Source organism: Vulpes lagopus, chromosome 7 (assembly GCF_018345385.1).
Source record: "Vulpes lagopus strain Blue_001 chromosome 7, ASM1834538v1, whole genome shotgun sequence".
Classification (NCBI taxonomy): Eukaryota; Metazoa; Chordata; class Mammalia; order Carnivora; family Canidae; genus Vulpes; species Vulpes lagopus.
Genome location: NC_054830.1, coordinates 8108297 through 8126641, shown reverse-complemented (window position 1 = coordinate 8126641; position 18345 = coordinate 8108297). Strand labels below are relative to the sequence as shown.

The following is an 18345-nucleotide window of genomic DNA, read 5'->3' as shown; positions in this document are numbered from 1 at the left end:
TCCCCTGAAGCCCGGCAGGGTTTAGAGGGCCCAGGGAAAGGGCATGCTGATTCTTGCTCCCTCTCCTCCTGCATGGTCTCCGGCTGCACTAACCCCAAGCCATCCAGCTGCATCCAACCCCCGTTATGCCCTCCAGAGGAGGGAACGGGGGGAGGTGTGGGGGGGACTCCTCAGTTCTGTGACCCTTGCCTCTGCCCGCAGCTGCTGCACGAGGAGCTGGCTCTGCAGTGGGTGGTCAGTAGCAGCGCTGTGCGGGAGGCCGTCCTGCAGCACGCCTGGTTCTTCTTTCAGCTCATGGTGAGACACCCTCCTCCCTGCTTGAGTGCTGCCCAGGGGAGAGAAGCTCCCTGAGATTGTACCTGAGACCCCTGAGAAATGGTCCCAAGAGACACCCCCCTGTAGAGAGATAAGACACAGGTAAGGGGATCTCTCCCTGGAGAGAGGCCCCCTGAAACTTACCTGAAACCCCCTTCACAGAGAGAAGACCCCCCCCCCCACCTTCCCTAGGAGATTATAGAGACCATTGAGAGACCCTCTAACCAGTGAGGAGCCCCCTCCCTCTCGAGCTATCCCCAGAGAGAAAGAGCATCCCTGTGCTCAGACTTGAGACCTCTGTACCAAACTCTTCCACAGGTGCCTTGAAGGATCATTGGTAGATACAACCCCCCCAGTCTGGTGGCGCCATCAAACCCCACCCAGGGGTCCCTCAGATCCCACTCCTGGGGCCCTACCTTCTGGCCTGCCCACATACTTAGATCCAGGAGACCTTCTCCAGCCTCTCTCAGGCTCCCTCAGCCTCCCCACCCCTGCACCCTGCTAGGACCTGCTCAGAGTCTGCCCACTGCCAGCTCAAGCCTTGTGTTGAGTCAGGGCTCCAGGTGCCTGGGTGGCTCAGTTGGTTAAGTGTCTTCCTTCAGCTCAGGTCATGATCCCAGGGTCCTAGGATTGAGCCCTGCTTTGGACTCTCTGCTCAGTGGGGAGTCTGCTTTTCCCTTTCCCTCTGCCCCTCCCCCTGGCTCGTGCTCACTCATTCATTCACTCTCTCTCAAAATAAATAAATAAATAAATAATTTTTTAGAGATTTTATTTCTTTTGTCGTAGAGACACAGAGAGAGAGGTAGAGACACAGGTAGAGGGAGAAGCAGGCTCCCTGTAGGGAGCCTAATGAAGGACTCGATCCCAGGATCCCCGGGATCATGACCTGAGCTGAAGGCAGGCATTCAATCACTGAGCCACCCAGGTACCCTAAATAAATAAAATCTTTAAAAAAAAAGAGTTGGGTCTCAGTCCATTCCCAGGACCCCTTATGCTCACCTCTAGCCCATGTGCTTTGCTACTAGAGCACTGCTCACAACCCCTCAGGCTCTGCCCCCTTCTGGTGAACCCCCCTGATCAGTCCCTCAGGCCCCACTTCATTCTCACCCCGCCCCCTCAGGTGAAAAGCATGGCGCTGCACCTGCTTCTGGGCCAGCGACTGGACACACCCCGTAAGCTTCGCTTCCCTGGCCGCTTCTTGGATGACATCATGGCCCTTGTGAGCTCCGTGGGCCTGGAGGTCATCACCCGGGTATACAAGGTGTGCGGGAAAGGGACTCAGTGGGTGGGGTCTGAGAGAGGACATAGAGCCAGCCAGGTGAGGGCACCATGAACCCCCTTGGCCAGATCAGTCTGTTCACTCAGCATCTATTTCTTGAGCACTAACTGTGTGCACAGTCCCGTGCTGGTTGGTAGACGGCAGTGAACAAAACAGATCCAAATCCATGCTTTTGTGGAGCTCACTTTGCGAGGAGACTTGAAGGAGTGGAAAGAGCACTCTGTGCCATGGAAGGGCCTTCTGGGCAGTGGGAACAGCAAGTGCAAAGGCCCTGAGGTAGGACCATGCTTGGGCTGTTAGAGCAGTTAGGAGGTAAGTATGGCTGGAGTGGAGTGAGCAAAGGTGGGAATGGGAGTTGATGGGGATGAGGAGGTGGACAGAACAGATCCATTAGCCTTTAGCACAGTGCCAAGTACAGTAAGTGCTCAAGAAATGGACATTGATGTTCTGAGACCTTGATCGTTGATTGTGCAGGTCCTAGATCACTAATTCCAGTGTTCACAGGAGCTAGGCAGGCAATAATAATAATGATAATAGTCATAATATCGAGCATTTCTTGAGCACCTACTGTGTATCCTAAATACATTAGATGGATCATATATTAAATTCTCCCAAACACCCCCATGGAGTTGTCTCCATCTTACTGGTGGGGAAACTGAGGCAGAGAATGACCAGGTAACAACCTGACACTGCACCACTGAGAAGGGGCAGAATCGGGATTTGAACCCAAGCCACCAGCTCCAGAGCCCACACCCTTACCAACCTGGGAGGAGTGGGGCTTATGGTGGCTTATACTGGGGGACATGTATCCATTGGCTATGGCCAGAATGCTTGATTTTTAAGGAGAAATGGGACTTCTGAATTTGATAGCAACTTTCCAGATTTTTGAAATGCTGGCCCAACCCAAGTCAACCCTTGTGCAATCTCCCATGACCTCTGGGCTGGGCTCAAAGTTCTCGACCTTGTTCCACTGGAGCCTCCCCAATGACTGATATTCCCAGGGGCTGACCCGGATTGTGAGGAAAGCACTGTCAGAATGGGCCATAGGGAAGAACAATGCCCTTGAGAACCAGCATCGTCAAAGCTGCTAGTGGTGCATCAGCAATGGGCCACAGTGGTTTCATTGCTTCACTTGACATTTATCGAGCACTGACTATCAAGCTCAGTGTACAAGGAAGACCCAGTCTCTGCTCCCCTCTGGACTCAGAGCTAATGCAGAGGAGCAGAGACCTATATTTTGTTTTTTGGGGTTACAGGGAATTGAGGGCCACTGCTGCTAACTTATGAAGCCACAGAATGGCTCATAGTAAGTAGCATGAGAGCAGAACAAGCATCAGCTAGGCCTGAAGCCATAGCAGCCTTCTGTTCCTCACCGTTGCCAGGCACATCCTACCCCAGGGCCTTTGCACTTACTGTTCTCTCTGCTCAGGATGCCTTTCTCGTCTTGGCCCTTCCCATCTTTCAGGCTTCTCTCCAAACAGCACCCCATTCAGTTTTCTTCAAAACACATGGAACTATCTCCAATCCTTTTTTTTATTGTCCAATCCTTTTTTTTATTGTCTGCCCCGCCCCCCTCCCCCCCAAAAGACTGAGTTGGATAAGCCAGTCTCTGGTCTTGGTCTGCCCCGCCCCCCCCCAAAAGACTGAGTTGGATAAGCCAGTCTCTGGTCTGGATAAGCCAGTCTCAGACACGAGGACCATGTCTCTCTCATTCACAGGGCTTGGCACATGGAAGATGCTCAGTATAGTCTTGTTAAATGATTGCCAAGAGCATATCAGTTAGGGCAGAGGTTGATTTACTTGAACGTAGTCGTAAAGTGGTTTAAATGTGACCAGAGTTTATTTCTGAGCATAGCTGGGTTGCAGGGGGTTCTACAGTGTGGGCCTGGCCATCGTGGTTCACCCTGGTGCCCACCACATGGGATGTGGCAAGTGGTGGGAACAGGAGGCCCTGCCCCTTGTTTATAAGTGATCAAGTCACTTCTTCCCAAATCCCATTGGATGTGGTCACGTGGTTACTCTCAGCTGTAAGGGAGGCTGGGAAATGTAGTCTTTACACAGCTCTGAACTCGGAAGAAGGGTTCCAGTACCCTGAGCGGGGGGAGAGGATTTGGGGGAAGTCAGCACCCAGTTTCTGCCATCCATATTGCATTATTCAAATCTAATGAAAAGAAAGAAAACAGTGTTCTGAACAGAGTCCCGAGGAGTGTAGACATATAACTGTGGAAAGGAGAGGGACCCCCAGAGGGAAGAGGTCAACCAGGAAGGCCAGGTGTATCTGGAGGCCAGAAATGAGGGTGTGTCAAGAAGCCCCAAGCTCTGTGGCAATGAGAGGACTCCTGGAGGTCACTGGTGGCCTTGGCGAGTGCCAGGCCCAGTTTAGAGACCGAGGCTCGGTGGGATACATAGGTGTGAGCTGACAGGCCCTGTTCCCCCAGGACGCAGAGCTGGCCGAGCGCCTCAACGCCAGCCTAGCCTTCTTCCTCAGCGATCTGCTGTCCCTGGTGGACCGCGGCTTTGTCTTCAACCTGGTCCGGATCCACTACAAGCAGGTAGGGGCAGGTACAGTGGGAAAAGTGCACCTGCAGTGACTGGGCGTGGTGCTGGGGGTGGTGGGCGGAGCCGTGTGAATGTCGCCCGCTGACCCCTTCCCCACAGGTAGCCACGCGGCTGCAGTCGGCCCCCAACCCAACATTGCTGCTGACCCTTCGCATGGACTTCACCCGCATCCTGTGCAGCCACGAGCATTACGTGACCCTCAACCTCCCCTGCTGTCCCCTGTCGCCCCCGGCCTCACCGTCACCCTCTGTATCGTCCACCACTTCCCAGGTTGGTGGGCCTCACTTCTGGCTCCTTCTCTTGACCTCTGACTACTCTTCTTCAACCAATCTTCTGGGGGATCCCTTGTTGGTCTATTTTAGGGTGGGCCACTGCCTGGGTAGTCTGACCTTTCCCCTCTGACCCCTCATTCTTGACAGTTTCTCATTTCTAACCCCTAAATCCTAATTCCCAACTAGGGTTCCATTTCCTCTTTCTCAGACGTCTGACCTTTGACTCCAGGCCCTGTCACCTGGCATATGGGTTAATTCCGATTTATTACCTCTGACCCTTGACCCCTGACCTCCCACCACCCCTGCTTTCTCCTACGACTCTCTGCAGAGCTCCACCTTCTCCAGCCAGGCCCCGGACCCCAAGGTAACCAGCATGTTCGAGCTGAGTGGGCCATTCCGGCAGCAGCACTTCCTGGCTGGGCTCCTGCTGACAGAATTGGCACTGGCCCTGGAACCTGAGGCTGAGGGGTGAGCGCAAGCCCTCTCTGGCCCCGGGCTGGCAAAAAGGTCCAGGAGCCATGTCCACTGCATCCTGAGCTCCTCACTCCCCAACAGGGCGTCCCTGCTGCACAAGAAAGCCATCAGTGCCGTCCACAGTCTGCTCTGTGGTCATGATGCTGACCCCCGCTACGCCGAGGCTACTGTGAAGGCCCGTGTGGCTGAGCTATACCTGCCACTACTGTCACTTGCGCGGGACACACTGCCACGCCTGCATGACTTTGCTGGTCAGTGGGCCAGGGCAGGAGGGGGCTACATGATCCAGGGCTTCATTGATCACACAAGCTCAGGTCAGAAAAGGTGGGGGAGCAGGGTTAGGAACAAAAGCATGGGTAGGGGGTTCAAGTGTGTGGTTGTGGGGTCCCAGGCAAGCCATTAGCCTCTCTGAGCCTCAAGATTTCTCAACTGTTACATGGGTATAGTAGTAGCATCAGCTACTTCCTAGGGTTATGTGAAAATTTGGGGAGCGGCATCCTAGGACTCTGTCACCCCCTATATGTGAGGAGGGAGAGGTGGGGCATCAGGGTGAGGGATGGTTGGAATCCCGTGTTCAGTCACTCACTCCTGTGCCAACATTCACTGGCACCTGGGGGATGGTGTACAGTTGGAAGCAAAGACTTAGGATTTCTGGGTTGATCCCCTTTGTCATTTGGGGAAAATTCTTAGTCTTTACCTCTTGCAATTTCTTCTGCCTCATTTTCTTGCTTCTCTCCTTCTGGGACTCCAATTGCACGTATGTTAGACCTTTTGATTGTGTCCCACGTATTTGCCGTCCTCTGTTCTGTTTTCCATTCTGTCTTCAGTTGGGGATCTTTCCATTCCCCTGTATTTAAGTTCACTGCTTATGTCTTCTCTGGCTGTGTCCAATCTTCGTTAATCCCATCCACGAATTGGGAAGTTCAGATGTTGTATTTTTCCGCTATACAGTGTTCATTTGATTTTTTGTTTTTATAGATCCCCAATTCTCTATTGAAATTTGCCATCTTTTTTGTCCATGTTTGTCCATCTTTCCTGCCACTTTATATTTTAAAGTCCCTTGTTTGCTAACTTCAACATGTGGTCATCTGTGTGCCTGCTTTTGTTGTCTCTTTTTCTCCCTTATCAATTATGTTTTCCTGCTTCTTCGTAGATCTTATACTTTGTTACTGTATTTTAGGTGTTGTGTGTAAATGAAGCATCAGAACTGAGGGAATGTCATCTTTTCCCAGTGACGGCTCCTCTTTCCTTCTCTTATGCAGATAGGAAAATGGGCTGATCACCTGCTAAGCTAGGTTAATCTGGGCTGGAGCTTTAGTTAAACTCAGTTGACTCTTTGTTTCAAGAATCTCTGGGATGAGAGGAGATCTGTATTTGTTACCAGCTCCTATCTCTGGTGAGACTTATTTTGGGGAGGGCAATAGGGGTTACTCTTTTAAGGCTTTTTTTTTTTTAAAGATTCTATTTATTTATTTGTGAGAGACACAGAGAGAGGGCAGAGACATAGGCAGAGGGAGAAGCAGGCTCTCTGTGGGGAACCTGATGCAGGACTTGGTCCCAGGACCCTGGAATCATGACCTGAGTCAAAGGCAGATGCTCAACCACTGAGCCACCCAGGGACCTCAGGGGTTACTCTTTGAAGATCATAGAGTTTGGAAGCAGACTATTTAGGTTAAGATCCTATCTCTAGGGCAGCCCTGGTGGTGCAGCGGTTTAGCGCCGCCTGCAGCCCAGGGCGTGATCCTGGAGACCCTGGATCGAGTCCCACGTCGGGCTCTCTGCATGGAGCCTGCTTCTCCCTCTGCCTGTGTCTCTGCCTCTCTCTCTCTCTGCATCTCTATGAATAAATAAATAAATAATCTTTAAAAAAAATTTAAAATCCTATCTCTACCATTTACCCTCTATGTGACCCCAGGCAAGTGACATAATCTCTCTGTGCCTCAGTTTCCTCATCCACAAAGTGGTGAGGATGAAAGTATTTATCTCATAGGCTTGTTCTGAAGATTAAGAGTTAATATTTTCAGAGTACTTAGAATAGCACCTGGCACATAGGAGATTCTATCCAAGTACTAATTGATACTATAATCCCAGTGGTAGCATTTATTACTATTATTGTTGTTGTCATTAATGCCATTGTTTCCATCATCATCATCATTGTAGTAAACATTTACTACTCCTGTGGGCTAGACCCCATTCTGAGTGTTGAGTATATAGCAGCAGCCAGAGCAGTTCAGGATTGTGATCTTACAAGCAATTGTATGATCAGTGTATTTAATGATGAGAACAAAAAATGAGCTCTGTGAATAGATAACTGGAGATGTCACCCTAGTCTGGGGGAGCGCTATCAAGGAAGGCTTCCCTGAGGAGGTGAACTCTAAGCTAGACTATGAGACAGAGATAGAACTTACCAAGGGCTCATCGTTCTGTCTTCCGGCCCCCTCCCCCACCAGAGGGCCCAGGTCAACGGTCAAGACTGGCCTCGATGCTCGACTCAGACACAGAAGGGGAAGGGGACATCGGAGGAACCATCAACCCCTCAGTGGCCATGGCCATCGCTGGTGGCCCCCTAGCCCCTGGCTCCCGGTCCAGCATCTCCCAGGGCCCAGTGGCAGTGAGTATGACGCTGGTCCTGGTTCTCAGAGACACCATCCAACCTGGTAATAGAAGTTATGTAAGAATATACTGATAAGTCAGGTTTTTTTTTAAGATTTTATTTATTTATTCATGATATATATATATATATCAGAGACAGAGACAGAGACACAGGCAGAGGGAGAAGCAGGCTCCATGCAGGGAGCCTGACGGACTCGATCCTGGGTCTCCAGGATCAGGCCCTGGGCTGAAGGCGGCGCTAAACCGCTGAGCCACCCGGGCTGCCCTTTTTTTTTTTTTTTTTTTAAAGATTTTATTTCTTTATTTGAATGAGAGAGAAGGCTAGAGAGAGCACAAGCAGGGGTGGGGAGAGGGAGAAGCAGGCTCCCTACTGAGTAGGGGGCCCATGGGGGGCTGGATCCCAGGACCCCCAGATCAGGACCTTAGCCTAAGGTGGATGCTTACCCGACTGAGCCACCCAGGCCCCCTCAGTAGGCCGGTTCTCATCACAATATGGAGGGAATGAAAAATCAGCTCCATCCCTCCTGAGCACTCTCTCCCCTGCTTGGCCCCAGGCTTCCCGCTCAGGCTGCCCCCTCTCCGCCGAGTCCAGCCGGACCTTACTGGTGTGTGTGCTGTGGGTCCTGAAGAATGCGGAGCCAGCCCTCCTGCAGCGCTGGGCTGCCGACCTTGCCCTCCCTCAGCTGGGTCGTCTCTTGGACTTGCTCTACCTTTGCCTGGCTGCCTTTGAGTACAAGGTATGGGGATGGGGGTGGGCTGGGCCGGGGGGCCTGGGGTACAAGAGGCAGGTGCTACAGGAAAGGGACAGAGTCAATCTTGAACCCGTCCTCTGTCCTCACAGGGGAGAAAGGCCTTTGAGCGCATTAACAGCCTCACGTTCAAGAAGTCACTGGACATGAAGGCCCGTCTAGAGGAAGCCATCTTGGGCACCATTGGAGCACGACAGGAAATGGTCCGACGGAGTCGTGGTGAGAGGGAGATGTACCCTGTGCATGTCCCCACCGGCCACTCCTGGCCTTTGTCTCAGGGACCCCAAGGAGGGGGCATCCCTACCTGTGTGTGTCGGCTTCACCTTTCCCAGAGAGAAGTGCACCCACCATCCCTGTGCACCCGGGTGTCTGTGTTCCCTGTCTGTTCTCACATGTCATTCATGTTTAGCTGTGTGCTCCCTTAACATGCATGTGTCACCCGGTGTCCTTGGGGTTATCCCACGTGTGTATCTTAATGCCAGAGCGTATCTCCTCATGGTCACATATCCTTATGTTTTTGCACATCTGTGAACATGCGCCTGCGTGTCTCAGAGAGGAGCCCATTTGGGAACCAGGAGAACGTACGCTGGCGGAAGAGCATCACACACTGGAGACAGACCTCGGACCGTGTGGACAAGTGGGTGTGGGCAGGGAGTAGTTTGCTGGGGTCAGACCAGTTTCCAGAGAACTGGTGTTCCTAGAGCAGCTAAGGGAGGGAGAGAGAGCTCAGCCTCCAACCTCCTCCCATCCCCTCCAGGACCAAGGATGAAATGGAACATGAGGCCTTGGTGGACGGGAACCTGGCAACTGAGGCCAGCCTGGTGGTTCTAGACACACTGGAGATCATCGTGCAGGTAGGGCTTGAGCCAGCATATCCCTGACCTCTGACCCCGCCACCATGCCTTGTGATCTCTGTCTAGATTCCTTTTCTTTCCTTGACCCTGTAAGCAGCTCAGTTCCTAATAGCTGGATTTTTGACATCCCCTCCCCACCGCCCATCTCCTCCAGACAGTGATGATGTCAGAGGCCCGGGAGAGCATCTTAGGAGCAGTGCTAAAGGTTGTACTGTACAGCCTGGGCAGTGCCCAGAGTGCCCTTTTCCTACAACACGTCTTGGCCACACAGCGAGCCCTGGTGTCCAAGGTAAGCCTCACTTGACAGGCGGGGTTCTCACAGTAATAGTTAGAGCCCATTGAGCACCCACTATGTGCTCAGCATCTTCCTGAGACAGATGGTCCTTAGCCATAGTTGACAGAGGAGGGAACTGAGGATCAGAGTGGCAGAGTCACTCACCCGGGGTCACACAGCAAAGGATTAACCCCGGGTCTGATTCTAAGACCCACTGTGCTTGACCAAAGAGGGCAGAACACAGATGCCCCTGCCAAAGTCCCCATCAGGGACCTTCTGTGACACAATGGGGAGGGGCTGAGCCGTGTCTGTCCTGCCCCGGCGGGCAGTTCCCAGAGCTGCTGTTCGAGGAGGACACGGAGCTCTGTGCTGACCTCTGCTTGAGGCTCCTGCGACACTGCGGCAGCCGCATCAGCACCATCCGCATGCACGCCAGCGCCTCACTCTACCTCCTCATGCGCCAGAATTTCGAGATCGGCAACGTAAGTGGGAGCAGCGGGCAGAGGGCATGGTCTCCCGGAGGCTCTGGTGAGGGCAGCCGGCTGGGGGTGTCGGTGCAGCAGATGGAGGGCAGGAGGGGAGAAGTTGGCAGGTTGAGCAGGCCAGGGGGGTGGGGGGTGAGGGTCCGAGACTCACAGATGTGCTCTTCCTCCCCGGCTCCTCTTAGAACTTCGCCCGCGTGAAGATGCAAGTGACCATGTCCCTCTCATCCCTGGTGGGGACAACGCAGAGCTTCAGTGAGGAGCATCTGAGACGATCACTCAAGACCATCCTCACTTACGCTGAGGAGGACGTGGGACTGCGGGACAGCACCTTTGCCGAGCAGGTAACACCGCTGGGCCCCCACCACGCCCTCCTCAGCCTGCGTCTTCACTGTGCCTGCTTAGCGCCCCCCCCACATCCCCAACCCCATTGCTAAGGCTCTCGATCACTTCTCGATGTCCTCATTGTCCCTGGCCATTCCCCCGTCCCAGGTCCAGGACCTGATGTTCAACCTGCACATGATCCTGACGGACACAGTGAAGATGAAGGAGCATCAGGAGGATCCTGAGATGCTCATTGATCTCATGTACAGGTGAGGAGGGCCAGGTGGGCCCTTTGGCCATTCTCACCCACAGACAGGTGATGGCGGAGTAGGTGGGGAGAGGGGCAGGTGTGCGGCCAGGAGACGGCCCAAGCAAGGTGAGGGCAGGGAAATGACTGGTAAAACATCCCTGTCCTCCTCACCATCCACCTCCCATGTGCCAGGATCGCCCGCGGCTACCAGGGCTCCCCTGACCTGCGGCTCACGTGGTTGCAGAACATGGCGGGGAAGCACGCAGAGCTGGGCAACCACGCGGAGGCCGCCCAGTGCATGGTGCACGCTGCCGCCCTGGTGGCTGAGTACCTCGCCCTGCTGGAGGACAGCCGCTACCTGCCGGTGGGCTGCGTTTCCTTCCAGGTGAGCTGCTGGGGGTGGAGGTGGGGGTGTGATGGGCAGGGGGTGGCACCCGGGCTGGGCCCAGGGCCTGATGCCACCTCCCACCCTAGAACATCTCATCCAACGTGCTGGAGGAGTCTGCCATCTCCGACGACATCCTGTCGCCCGATGAGGAGGGCTTCTGTTCTGGGAAGCACTTTACAGAGCTGGGGCTGGTGGGACTGCTGGAGCAGGCGGCTGCCTACTTCACCATGGTGAGACCTGTTGCTGGCCTCAGGATGTGGGGCTCGCGCCAGGGTGGTGGCGGCAGATCCACTGAAGGGCCTGATACCAGCTCCTAGAGGCTCAAGAGGAAGCCGCTGTCTGCTCCCTTTCTGGGCAAGGGATTGTCAGAGGACAACAGGGACCTTCACAAGCTCGGGTTACCTGCCTCCCTCCCTGTAAAACCCTTAACACGTGGCTTGGATGTAGACAGGCTTCAATACACTCAGCCACTATTAATTTTTTTATTAGAGAAAATTTATAGCACACATAAAAGAAGAGGTTGTACCACCACCCCCACACGCAGCACTCAAATCCAATAACCATCAGTCTTTACTCTCTCATCTCCTCTTTGCCCTTAGTTTTTTGTTTTGCTTTTGGTTTTTGATGGCCTTTTTTTTTTTAACATAAAAAGACAAGATCTTAATTTTTACAAATTGATTGACGAAACCCAACATGACTGTTCAGCTGGAGTTTCCTTTTTAAAACCTTGCCTACAAAAAAAAAAAAAAAGGGATCCCTGGGTGGCGCAGCGGTTTGGCGCCTGCCTTTGGCCTAGGGTGCGATCCTGGAGACCCGGGATCGAATCCCACGTCGGGCTCCCGGTGCATGGAGCCTGCTTCTCCATCTGCCTGTGTCTCTGCCTCTCTCTCTCTCTCTCTCTCTCGACTATCATAAATAAATAAAAATTAAAAAATAATAATAAAAAAAAAATAAAACCTTGCCTACTCAGCAGTCATGCTGCTGGTCCTCATCTGAGGGCTTCTTATAAATACAGTGTCTCTCTGACGCCTGCATTTTTTTTAACATTTTATTTATTTATTTATTCATGAGACACAGAGAGACAGGCAGAGACATAGGCAGAGGGAGAAGCAGGCTCCATGCAGAAAGCCCGATGTGGGACTTGATTCCAGGACTTCAAGATCACGCCCCAGGCCAAAGGCAGGCACTAAACCACTGAGCCACCCTGGGATCCCCACCCTGCTTTTTTTTTTTTTTTTTAAGATTGTATTTATTTGAGAGAGTGAGTAAGAACACAAGCAGGGGGAGCAGCAGAGGGAAAAGCAGGCTTCCCACTGAGCAGGGAACCCAATGTGGGGCTTGATCCTGGTAGTCCAGGATCATGACCTGAGCTGTAGGCAGAACCCCTGAACCCTATATTTTAACAAGATCTCAGAGATCCTTCTGTGTGTTGGGAGTCAGAGAAGTTCCAGCTTAAACCCTACCCATCACATTGTTCCCCACTCAGGTACCTCCCTGTATAGCCTTGCTGATGAAATTCTTTTACACAACTCTTTTTTTTTTTTTAAGATTTATTTATTTATTTATTCATGATAGACAGAGAGAGAGAGAGAGAGAGAAAGAGAGAAGCAGAGACACAGGCAGAGGGAGAGAGAGAGAGAAAAAGAGAGAAGCAGAGACACAGGCAGAGGGAGAGAGAGAGAGAAAAAGAGAGAAGCATATTTATTCATGATAGAGAGAGAGAGAGAAAGAGAGAAGCAGAGACACAGGCAGAGGGAGAGAGAGAGAGAAAAAGAGAGAAGCAGAGACACAGGCAGAGGGAGAGAGAGAGAGAAAAAGAGAGAAGCATATTTATTCATGATAGAGAGAGAGAGAGAGAGAGAGAGAGAGAGAGAAGCAGAGACACAGGCAGAGGGAGAGAGAGAGAGAAAAAAAGAGAGAAGCAGAGACACAGGCAGAGGGAGAAGCAGGCTCCATGCCGGGAGCCCGACGCGGGACTCGATCCCCGGTCTCCAGGATCGCGCCCTGGGCCAAAGGCAGGTGCCAAACCGCTGGGCCACCCAGGGATCCCCCTACACAACTCTTTAATACCAGTACGTGTTTAGAGGTTCCTGAGGATCTCAAAACAATTTTTTTTTTGCAGTTGGTCCATTTGTATCAGGACCCATGACCAACAGTGGCTGTGACCGACAAGTCTCTTAACGCTCCCTGAATCAAAGAAAACAAAAACAAAAGACAGGGCCTCAGTCCCCCACTTTTTACAATTAAGGTTCTTAGTGTTTTCCTGGATAGGTTGAGGCCCAGGTATTGTATTTCCCATTGTTGTAGATAGGTTTTTCTCCTCCGTTTTCTTGCTTGTGTGAAAACAGTTGGGTTTTTCCCTGCATTTCACTTGTTGGGTACCTGGGCTTTGTGCTAACGGGTTTTCTGGCCTGCACAGGGCTGGTGTCCCTGTGGTGTTGCTTTACCTGTTCCTCAGTCCCCCATGTTCCTGGGAACTGGTGATCTGATCTGGAGCTCTGCTCAGATTCAGGGTCATGTTTTCCAGTGAGAATTCTTTTCTGTACGGCCAGCCCCCTAGTGGGGTTTTCATTATTGTCATTTTGTTTAAAGGCTCAAGAACAAAAAGCCTTCGGAATAAATCGGACGGTAGACACAGAGCTCTCACAGTTGGTCAGGACACATCCCAGGGTGCTTGCTGTGTGCTGGGTTCGACACTGGCACCAGCTGTGGGTGAGGGGCACTTAGGAGTGGCTGTGACCATGTGTCAAGAGGTAGTTGGGTGTAGAGATCTTGGGCACCACACCCAAAGGCCCTGGGAAGCCATGTCTCTGAGTTTTCATTTTCCCTCTGAGAAATGAAAAAAAAAAAACCAAACTCCTCCCACTAATGAAGGAACATGGGTAAAGTGCAGATGTACATAGCATCTGGCCCATAGGAAGCATGGTAGAGGCCACACGGGGGTCTATGCAGGCTGAATTGAAAGACCGGTATCCCATCTGGGTGGGGGTGGTCAGGGTAAGCTTCCTGGAGGAGGTAAAGATGGAGCCCTGGAGATGAGTAGTAGCACAGAAGGTGGGCTGTTTGAGGCAGAAGAGAAAACTAGCGAGGGTGCTGGTAATCCTGATGTGCCCCCACCCCCAGGGCGGGCTCTACGAGGCAGTGAACGAGGTCTACAAGACCCTCATCCCCATCCTGGAAGCCCACCGAGACTACAAGAAGCTGGCTGCTGTGCATGGCAAACTGCAGGAGGCCTTCACCAAGATCATGCACCAGGTGGGCCCAGATGCCCTCCCAGACCCTGCCCACGGCCCCACCTCCCACCTTCAGCACAGCTCAGCTGACCCTGACCCTTCTCTCTCCTACAGAGCTCTGGCTGGGAGGTGAGTCAGGCCAGTGGCCCTGCCTGTGGGGCCCCCTCGCGATGGCTGGTCGGCAGTGGTCAGGGACCACCAGGGGGTGCTGGAGGAACATGGCTGCCTGGCTGCAGGGGCTGGTGCTCCAGTGGGCAATGACGCACCCTCCACTTCTTCCCCCATTCCCCCCGGGGCGGGGGGGGGGGGGGGGGGGGGGCCTCCCTGCCCCAGATCCAGAGGGCAGCCTGTGACTCACCCAGCTGGGAGCTCTCCAGAGACACCCCTCCCCTCGGGCAGGGCCAGCTTGGTCACTGCCTGTAATGTGGGGGGGAAGGGGGGGCTCTGACTCCCTCCTTGTCTGTCTCTATGTTCCTTTTTGTCTCTGTCTTGGGTCTCTTTCCCTGTCTCTTCCTCGCTCCTTGTCTTGCTCACACTCCCTCTCTGTCTCTGTCTGTCTCCTCCACTTTCCCCCAGGATCTCTGCTCCTAATTGCCATTTAGTGCTCCCCCTCTCCCGCCTCTCCCCTCACTTGGGTCTATTTTTAGGCATCTCCTAGTTTGGGGAGAATTTTCTGGCCAAAGAAGGCAGGAACCCAGAGCCAAGATGGGAGGGCTGGGTGGGGGCCGGGTAGGTCCCCTCCTTCCTTGGATCTCTGGTCTCTGCCCAAAGAATGGTACTCATGGGGCAGTGTAACCAGGACCCTGGGGGTTGGGGGCTCTTGCCTCTGACCTCTCCCATGACTTTGTTTCTCCCTCCCCTACCAATACCCCTGTGCCCGCCCCACCCTGCCTGGGATCGGCCTTGGTGAGTGAACATGGAGCTATCTACCCTCTTCCTTTCTCACTGAGGGTAGTATACCTGGTGGGATGGGGGTGGGTGCCCTGAAACAAGGGGGCCAGAGCCTCTATCCCAGAGGGCTATGCATTCCCTCAGTCACTTAAGCATTTATTGAGCACCTGCTATGTACCCAGCCCTGTAGGCATTGAGGACACAGCTATAAGCAATAGATCTCTAGTTCTAATTTCATGTTGAGATCCAGACTCTGAAGAATTACATGGGACCAGAGGGATAATCGGAAACTAGGGACTTGTGTTGAATGAGAACAAAGATTTGGGGGAGGCAGGAGACAGAGGTTGGGGAGAAAGAGTGAGGGTGTGGGCCGCTGGCATTCGCTGGGTCTCAGGGTCCCCCCAGCTGTGCCTATGACCTAATGTTCTTGGGGCTCCCCTCCTCCTGCCCACCTGTTCTGTACGTGGGGCTAGGGGACATGCATCCCTAGGGCAAGGGGACCTCCAGAGGGGCTGCCTGGGCCACAGCTCCCCTTCTTGCAGATGTAGCGCGTGTTTGGGACGTACTTCCGCGTGGGCTTCTATGGTGCCCGCTTTGGCGACCTGGATGAGCAGGAGTTTGTGTATAAGGAGCCATCCATCACAAAGCTGGCTGAGATTTCACACCGGCTGGAGGCACGTCCCAGCGGTAGGGGGGTAGACGGGCATTGGGCTGCCCTGGGGCGGAGTGGGGGCTGCTCCTCTGTGGCCCCGAGTCAGCCCCATGTCCCCAGGAGTTCTACACGGAGAGGTTTGGGGAGGACGTGGTCGAGATTGTCAAAGATTCGAACCCTGTGGACAAGACCAAGCTCGACCCACAGAAGGTAGGGGCTCCTGACCATCCCAGGGGACCCCCAGATCCTATATTTGGGGAGACTCAAAGTATAATTTCCTGGGGACCCTCAAATCCTAATTCCCTGGCAAACTTCAAAGCTTATCTCCCTTGGCGCTCCAAGTCCTTTTCCTGGGGAGGTTCTTAAAACTAGATTTAGGGAGAACCCCAGATTTAAAGCTCCCAGACCCAAGGAAGTCCAAATCCCCTTTCCCCAGGGATGGCCCTGCAGGGAGGCTGGCAAGCCCCAAGGGTGTGTACTGGGGCTGTGGGAGCCTCATACCTGAGCCCCGTGTCCCAGGCCTACATCCAGATCACTTACGTGGAACCGCACTTCGATACGTATGAGCTCAAGGACCGGGTGACCTACTTCGACCGCAATTATGGGCTGCGCACCTTCTTGTTCTGCACGCCCTTCACACCTGATGGGCGTGCACACGGGGAGCTCCCAGAGCAGCACAAGCGCAAGACGCTGCTCAGCACAGACCACGCCTTCCCCTACATCAAGACTCGAATCCGCGTGTGCCACCGGGAGGAGGTGGGCAGGGGCCCAGGGAGGGGAGATGCAGAGACCCAAGATCCAAGGGAGGTCCGGGTACCCCAGACCCAGATTGGGGAGGTGAGAAGACCCCAAACTCCAGCCCCAGACACCAGTCTTCAGACTCAAACCTCTACTTCCAGACCTAGCCAACCTGAGGCTGGACCCCAACCAGACCAAAGTCCCCAGGGCCAGACACAGGCAGCTGAAACCAGATCCCCACCCTGCCAGAGCCAGGCGGGCAGAAGGCCCCACACCTTGTTCATCACACAGCCTCCTGGAACCCCTCTGTCCCCTCAGCAGGGGTCCAAGCTGCCCTGGGCTGGCTTGGGTCAGGACATCTTCAGGCCCCAGCCAGTACTTGACAACCCCCCACCCCACAGACAGTGCTGACACCAGTGGAAGTGGCCATTGAGGACATGCAGAAGAAGACAAGGGAGCTGGCTTTTGCCACTGAGCAGGACCCACCCGACGCCAAGATGCTGCAGATGGTGCTGCAGGGCTCTGTGGGGCCCACGGTGAACCAGGTACAGCCAGTGGGGCATGCAGGCTCCCGACCGAGGCATCCTCAGGCGCCATGCAGACACCCTTATGAGCCCCTCTTACCCTGCAGGGTCCCCTGGAGGTGGCCCAGGTTTTTTTGGCAGAGATCCCAGAAGACCCCAAACTCTTCAGGCATCATAACAAGCTGCGGCTCTGTTTCAAGGACTTCTGCAAGAAGTAGGCCTGACACCTTCAAGCTCCCATTATGGGCTCCCTGCCTTCCTGACCCCGAACAGCCTCGCTGTATCCATTGGGATACAGAGTCCATTATGGAGCTCCCACCTCTCTGGTTCTCATTCGCTCTCCTCTACCTAGCTGACTCCCATTATAGCTCCTGACCCCCACCCATGGACTGCGTCCCTGCCCCCCTGCTAGTCTTGCTTTCTCCTGACTGCTGGCACTTGAGCATCTCCTGCGGTCTGTGTGTCTCAGGTGTGAGGACGCCCTGCGGAAGAACAAGGCCCTGATAGGACCAGACCAGAAGGAGTACCACCGTGAGCTGGAGCGGAACTACTGCCGCCTGCGGGAGGCTCTGCAGCCCCTGCTTACCCAGCGCCTGCCCCAGCTGCTGGCACCTACCACAGCAGGCCTCAGGTGCCTGACCCTGGCCCCCCAACCATAGAGACGGCAGAGGCAGGCACAGATGGGTGCTGTCAACAGACGTGCACGTCAACATGCATGCTGGGCAGGCTCTAGGCAGCCACTTCAGAGCCTGGCTAGGTCACTTCCCAGACATGTGTCTTCACCTCTCTGAGCCTCGATTTCCACATCTGTAAAATGGGCACAGTTCTTATCTTTGGTGGTAGATTCCAAGAGAGATTCTGGGAACCCATGGCCAGATCAGAAAGGATGTGAAAGAAACAGAATCCCTAAAGGGATCTTTAGAGGAGGAGGAGGCTGATGAGCACTATGGAGTTGGCAGCTCCATGGTCATGCTGACACCCCTCATCCTTCCCCCCAGGAACTCCTTAAACAGAGCAAGTTTCCGGAAGGCCGACCTCTGAACCTGCGTGACCTGAAGCCACACCCAGAAGAACCATCACCTGGCTTCACCTGTCTATGCCTTCCTGGGACTTTCCCCCACTGAGCCCTGGGCTGTGGGGTGATCATATTGCACACCGGGCTGGGCCCTCTATTCCTCTGTTCCCATCTGTGTGCACTGATGCTTCTTATCTTTTCTAATTTAAAGTGGTTTTCATAAGCAGCCTGTTTGATGTGGATCCTGGGAGCTGGGTCATGTGTGCACCGTCTACCCACACACCCTGATCTTTGACAGACTCTGTGAGAGCTCACTGAGTGCCAGGAACACTGTAGTGACATTTGCAAATTCCTGCCCTGGTGGGGCTGATATTCTAGTAGAAGTGACACACAACTAACAATGCCACCTGCCCATGGGGAATAATAATAACGTTAATGAAACCCTTGCAGAGTACTCAG

At 53.8% G+C, this 18345-nt stretch overlaps 1 protein-coding gene across 5 annotated transcripts in view; it reads left to right on the top strand.

Annotated features, from left to right (window-relative positions):
* DOCK6 (dedicator of cytokinesis 6) overlaps positions 1–18112 on the top strand; it is a 42734-nt gene extending 24622 nt beyond the window's left edge. For 3 of the 5 annotated variants that reach the window (XM_041760756.1, XM_041760755.1, XM_041760754.1), the window contains 26 exons: positions 202–297; positions 1436–1576; positions 4033–4146; positions 4253–4423; positions 4754–4893; positions 4981–5150; positions 7350–7510; positions 8067–8249; positions 8354–8480; positions 8814–8898; positions 9019–9115; positions 9270–9404; positions 9719–9871; positions 10057–10215; positions 10364–10464; positions 10638–10830; positions 10920–11063; positions 13957–14088; positions 14181–14195; positions 15506–15631; positions 15730–15819; positions 16129–16365; positions 16749–16892; positions 16979–17085; positions 17341–17502; positions 17870–18112. In XM_041760756.1, coding sequence (XP_041616690.1) covers positions 202–297; positions 1436–1576; positions 4033–4146; positions 4253–4423; positions 4754–4893; positions 4981–5150; positions 7350–7510; positions 8067–8249; positions 8354–8480; positions 8814–8898; positions 9019–9115; positions 9270–9404; positions 9719–9871; positions 10057–10215; positions 10364–10464; positions 10638–10830; positions 10920–11063; positions 13957–14088; positions 14181–14195; positions 15506–15631; positions 15730–15819; positions 16129–16365; positions 16749–16892; positions 16979–17085; positions 17341–17502; positions 17870–17912 — 3426 coding nt within the window. In that variant the 3' untranslated portion in view covers positions 17913–18112. Of the gene's footprint in view, positions 1–201; positions 298–1435; positions 1577–4032; positions 4147–4252; positions 4424–4753; positions 4894–4980; positions 5151–7349; positions 7511–8066; positions 8250–8353; positions 8481–8813; positions 8899–9018; positions 9116–9269; positions 9405–9718; positions 9872–10056; positions 10216–10363; positions 10465–10637; positions 10831–10919; positions 11064–13956; positions 14089–14180; positions 14196–15505; positions 15645–15729; positions 15820–16128; positions 16366–16748; positions 16893–16978; positions 17086–17340; positions 17503–17869 lie in introns of those variants that run through there. The other 2 variants (XM_041760757.1, XM_041760758.1) reach the window with 2 other exon arrangements.
* The last annotated feature ends 233 nt before the right edge of the window (positions 18113–18345 follow it).